General features: G+C 33.2%; 1 protein-coding gene across 1 annotated transcript; it reads left to right on the forward strand.

The window, feature by feature from the left end:
* The first annotated feature begins 478 nt into the window (after positions 1-478).
* Positions 479-1,175, forward strand: LOC133310662 (transcription factor GTE12-like). Its single transcript, XM_061511620.1, has 2 exons — positions 479-699; positions 848-1,175. Exons 1-2 carry the CDS (start codon positions 479-481, stop codon positions 1,173-1,175), a joined length of 549 nt encoding a protein of 182 aa, XP_061367604.1.
* Positions 1,176-6,198: the final 5,023 nt, after the last annotated feature.

Here is a 6,198-nt window from a genome sequence, read left to right on the forward strand (position 1 = left end):
TGATATTTATTATTCGTTAATACTTACCATGGAGATTTTTATTAATCAGTAATATTTAACAGTTTAATTTTTTCAGTACAAATTAGTTAAACAAGATTTTTTTATAGCCCTCTCAATTATTTTGTTGCTACAAATCAACCAATACTGAAATTTTAAATAAGTTTGCATAGCTTTTTTTTACTACATTTTTACACTTGTAACATTTTTTTTTAATTTTTGGTAGATTACACTTTAACATTATAAAAAATGTAAATAAATAATACGCTACATCATATATATATATATATATATATATAAATAAACAAATGATGTACTCTTTTAACATTTTAAAAAATGTAAAGTGATGTTTATAACTATAGAAGTGAAGTAGAGATTTTAAAAGATTAGATATAATTTTATAATTAATAAATATCCTGGTTAACACCCTCCACCAATCCTGTTTTCTTTTTTCTTGTGTTTTCCACTCAAACTCTCTTCAATGGCTGAATCCCAAAAGTCACTTGTGATTAAGCTTGGTGCAAAGCGTTCAAGAACGGTTCAAGAAGACTGCCCACAGACGGAGATCATCGCTGATCATCGTTCCAAGAAAATGAGAAAAGATGCTTTTGAAATTTCTCCGCCACTGAGAATGAACAGAACGACGGCTGAACATGAACACCGACCAACAAAGTGCAGAGTGCAAAGTGCAAGAGAAGGAAGGTGCTTCGGACCGAAAAACTCCAAAAGAATGTCAAGAGCAGCTTCCCAAATTTGTGAGTTGAAGAAGGAAGGTGCAGAGTGCAAGAAAGAGAAGAAACAAAGCATAGACAGATACAAAAAAAATGCAATGTTGGGTGATCATGAAAAGGTTGAAGGAAGGAAGAGATGCTTGGGCTTTCAAAGAAGCTCTTGATGTTAAGGTCTTGGAGTTTCTTGATAACCCTGACTCTGTATCAAAGCCAATAGGTTTGAAGGATATTGAGGTCAAATTGAACCACTATCTGTATTCCAAACCTAAGGAATTTGCAGATGATATGAGGCTTGCATTTTCTTATGCATTGCTATACCCTTGGAGGAGTGAGATTCACATGATTGCAAGGAGGGTTAGTGAGAAATTTGAGACCGATTGGAAATCTTTAAAGAAAAAGTGGATTCTTGAGGAAAGAAAAAGAAAGAAAAGTATGTGCAAATCTTGATAGAGAAGCTCAAGGTTGCTGGATTCTGTCTAGAGTGTAGTGTTTGTACAAACTTGATTCTTGAATTACTAGGTTATTGATTTTGTTTCCTTTTGAGTTTTATTAAAACGTAGATCCTGTTTTTTCTGTTTTTTCGTTAATAAGCAATCCTGTTTTGTAACGTTTGGCTGAAGCTTGTTAAGTTTAGTTTTATGTGTCTGTTATTTGATCCTATAAACTATTGGTGTTTCATTTGTACTTTATTTATCAGTAAAGTACATCTTATGTTCAGTTTTTAGGTTGTTCGAGTCAATTTTACTGGAGCATATTGGTTATGATCAGTAATGTATCATAAATTTCATATCTTCCAGTTCAATAAAATCTTGAATTTCTGAATCCTGTGATTTTGGATGCAGAAATTCCTTCCAAAATAGCCAAATTAAACCATGGCATATAAAGTAGTGGTTTATATCAGATTTTCTGCAGACTTTATCATATTGTGAATGCAATAGTTCATCATTACGTGCCTGCGTTGTTGCAGAATCCAAGCTATATGTATTCAGTGGTTGGCAATGCTAAGTACGGTTAAGCAATTTATTTGATGTCCTTCAGTGGTGGCTGGCATAATTAAGCAATTACAAAAAATCTATTCAAATAACAAAGAAAGATTATATATATATATATATATATATATATATATATATATATCATTACATAAGTATGAATACAGTGCCTCATCTATTTTCTCTCCTCATCTCCTAAACAGAAAGGCACACCATAATTAAAAAAACTTTTCATGGTATGATTAAATCATAGCATTCTTTCATCTAATGTTCACTGTAACACCTTAGTGGCCTTCACATGAGTCTGCATAGCTTTTCTTTAGGAATCCCAATCTCCTTGGGTAGCTTCTCTAGCTCACCGTGTGCATCAATTACATAGACAAATCAAATGTATCTACAAGAAGCATTACTATTCATTGCCTTGAATACACACGCATGAGCTTCAGCCAATTTTGTTACATCAACTATTGCTAGCAAACCATGAGAATACATTTCTTGGGCTCCTGCATTAGCACAGGGCAAATTTTTATTGAGGTAGCCTAATAGCTGAATGCGCAAAACTTCACCTTAGAAAAAACAAAAAACAAAATGGACAGATGATATATTACAGACAACAACATAGAGGCAGTGAGCTCATGTAAATATGCACATTGAACCATGTGAATATTAACTTCCTCCAATCGCAGAAAAAAGAATTATTACTAATTTACTGTGATGACTAATGCCAGGGCAACCCAAAGTATATCTTAATGAGCCTCATTGACAAAAATATCTACATACAAAAGAGTTGCAGCATGCAACTTAACACATCACTCATTTACAAGAAGAAAACAGGATATAAAATAAGGAAAAGGGCTTTTAATCTCTCCATAACTTAATATCAACAAAGAGAGTGAGACATATCTTCTCTCTTCACTTAATCATCTCACAATTACATTGCTTTTATCACCGGAAAAAAATAACTATTATCAGGTGGAGAACCTTAGTTTACTATTATCTTTTCCCTTGCCAAATCAAATACCAGTTTTAATAATTCTATTTGATGCATGATTGCATAAACAGTTAGTTGGCTGAAGCACATAAATACCATCAGAAACGTTACTTTAAAAGACTTGCATAAATATGTGCTGAATAAGAAGCACAAAGAAGCTTCTGTGAATACTTGAACAAACGTTAGCCTCTGCCAACTTCAAAGGTAAGATGGTAGTATCTCTAATGCCACAAAACATCAAATCGAACTAAAGGGAATGCATGCTAGGAAAGTCACAACTGAGTACTAGAAGACCAGAAATTTTCTAGTACTCAAACATCGTCAAAAAATGGAATGATGAATATGACTTAAACATCATGCTGTGAACCATACAACTTTTAAATCTGCTAACAAACATGTATAAGTATAACTTAGATACCAACCCTTAGTTAATGTTAAGCCAATTTATATGCGATGGAACTTTTGGAACTTAGGTAATTTATTAATTATGACTTTTGGAACTTAGCATTGATATTAATCTTTCTGACTAGTTTGATATTGAAAATTATAAATTTTTAATCTTTCCAAAAAAGGAGAGAGTGAGAGAAAGGATACTCACATCAATCAAAACATGTTTACAAGCACTATGGTCTGTATATATACGCTAAAAGACACCTTTTTCTTTGACAAAATGTTCGATCATGCACCCACCAAGTACAAAAGTTGATAGATCTAGACAGTTTATACCATGATCCCAACCTCAGCTTTTACAAGAAAGAATAAACAAATGAAGATATCATAGCTAACAGAAATTACAAGAAAAAATAGGTAAAGTGTGTTGTGATAACCCTTAAAGCATGCCAACCCCAAACTTGTCTGCTGCTTTAAAAGACACTATACAATGTGCCTATGTTTCAAGAAGCACTACTGGGGCTTAACTTCCATGCTTGATAATTCCCTTTTGTTTGATCAAGGTAGAAACATAACCATAAATTAAATTTAAGCCCAATGAAATTGTCAAGGATCATTGCATCCTTGGAACAAGTGCAGTCATGACTCGTATGTCAAGCTAATCTGAGAATTTGAAATATTTTTCTACATCAAGATATGTTCTTAATAATGGTAATTATAGTTTGTTGAGTGTAACAGTCAATAGTCTTGTCTGGTCAGTTGCAAACAGCTACATGCCTAGTGAATTTACAGTCCAGCATTTAACAAGCATAGAAGCAATAGTTTCTCATTTCTCACTGGGACTTCTTGCAACCATTCCAGCCATCATCTGAGTTGAAAGTTTAAAAAATACCAACATTGGTTAAATGGAAAAACCCCTATACACAAGGCTCGCTGACTTGCGAGGGTAAGGGTGAAGGTCGATCGTACACAACCTTTACCCCTACATATTTGCAAAGACACGGTTTCTCAAACTCAAACTCGTGACTTTTCAGTCACAAGAAGCAATTTTATCGCTGCTCCAAGAATCAACCTCACCAAAATTAGTTAAAGATTAAAGGAAAAACATGTCATGCCCTATATATCCTCTATTACACTTGGCCAGTTTTGTAAAGTGTTGATAACTGGATGAGCCAAACTCTGCATTCTAATACTAGATTAATACAGGAGTAAAAACTTAAAGAAATGCAATTTAGCCAAAGCAAGCTGACAACCCAAAGTGGAGAAATTTCATTAAATTTCATCATAAAATGAATACCATTTGGTAAGGCATAAGTCAATTGTAATATTTTTGACCATGTGAATTTCCCTTCAAAGAAGAATATGCTACCCACATGGAGGGGAAAGGAGCATCAGTGTCGGCTTTCTCATGCAGAGCAAATAGATTCTACTTCATGGGATATCAGATTATTGGTCTTCTGATATTGATTGCCAAGTCACATGCCATTCTGATTTTGTGTGATATATTTAGTTAGTTCTAAAATCCAAATGTTGATCATGAACAAAATATGTAATATCTACTTAAGGGTCTTATTGCATTAATTACTTCTAAAATCCACTTGAGCTCAATTCAGATGATAAGGAAGGGATTTGGTGAAGTAATGTAGAAAAAGGAAAAAATTGAGCTAGGTTTTGACTAGTTTTAAATAGTCATTCATTAACAAGACTTTCAATTTTCTGGATACAAAATGCCATCCAAGTAAGTGTTCAACTAGTTGATACAAAATGATATCCAAGTAAGTATTCAATACACTTGCCTTTCAATCTATTTACAGACAACAAACTTGAAGATCTAGCACTGTATCTCATGTCAGAAAAACATGCACAAACACAGAGTGATTTGTGCATGTTTTGTTTTTTAGTTAATAAGGATTCGTGCATGTCAGAAAAATAGCTATCTTAGGTGTCGATCTTTAGATGGTGTGATTTGTTTTCACTGCTTTTTTGTTTTTTAGTTATTAAGGAGGGCCAAGCTCAGAAAGAAAACCAAGAAACAAAATTAATACTCTCGTTTTTATATTTGATATGATATTAGATGTTTATGGCAGGGTAGCTTTGTAGAACTTTGTTATATTTTTAGGTTAAAAGGAAGGTGGATGGGTTATATTATATCAAACATGATTCTCTTGTGATCTCGTATAACATCATCTGTTATCGCAGTATAGCTGTAGCTTTCATCCTCAAAATTCCAAATTTTCAATTGAAACTTATAGTCCTGAACGTCAACTTCAAAAATTTTGTGTGGGGAGTTTGAGTTAGGTATATGTTGAGTAGGGGGTGTTCGTTGGGAGATTAGGTTTTAGTATTTAGGAGATAACTAACTTTGTAGAATATGCCTGCAACTTGTTACTACATGATGTCTACATGTAGTTTAATGCATACTTGTGAATAGCCCCCTTTAGCGCGCTATAGTGGAGTTGTGTTACGGTGCAGCGGCCGACTGCCACAGACCGCGCAGCGACGGTCAGGCGAAGTGTAGCGGATGTAGCGGCCGCTATTGCGGCTGAATCGGGGCACTATTGCGCCGCTACAGCAGTTTCTGCAAAAGTGTTCTCGTCGTAGAAGGAAGAGATTTACAACTTAGATACAAGTTAAAGTGAAGATGAAGATTTGGATGTTCATGATTTTAATTAGAATTGCTAAGATAATAGATCAGTGTATTAAGCACTAAACGATGTCGTTTTGAGGCGAAAATCAGGTATGTTTGTAATTATAATTTATTCTAAGGTTATAATAGTCAATATCATTAAAAATTTTAATCTTTCAACAACAACAAAAGATGTCGTTTTGAGAGTGAATGTAGATAACTTATCTACATTAATTGTACAAACATTAAAGCCTTCTTTTAATCGATTCAATGCTTTCAAAATTATTTTAATAAATAAATATTTAACATTTTCTTAAAATAGTCAATACAAAATATTAATTTTTATAATTTAATTTTTTAATAAGATAATATTTGCATACAAGTATACAATGTAAGCAAAATTTTAATCATTTTTCCAATAACTTTGAACAGTTGTTTTTATATAAAAAAACATAGATCTCCTCACTTTTGATT

The sequence above is a fragment of the Gastrolobium bilobum genome, unplaced genomic scaffold (genome assembly GCF_033153095.1).
Source record: "Gastrolobium bilobum isolate Gb01-03AN ecotype WA unplaced genomic scaffold, APGP_CSIRO_Gbil_v1 utg198671, whole genome shotgun sequence".
In the NCBI taxonomy this organism is placed as follows: Eukaryota; Viridiplantae; Streptophyta; class Magnoliopsida; order Fabales; family Fabaceae; genus Gastrolobium; species Gastrolobium bilobum.

Excerpts from the sequence above, each read along its gene's own strand:
- LOC133310662 (XM_061511620.1), top strand. The coding sequence starts at position 479 with ATGGCTGAATCCCAAAAGTCACTTGTGATTAAGCTTGGTGCAAAGCGT. Across the intron at positions 700-847 it reads CAAAGTGCAAGAGAAGGAAG|GTTGAAGGAAGGAAGAGATG; the intron begins GTGCTTCGGACC and ends GATCATGAAAAG.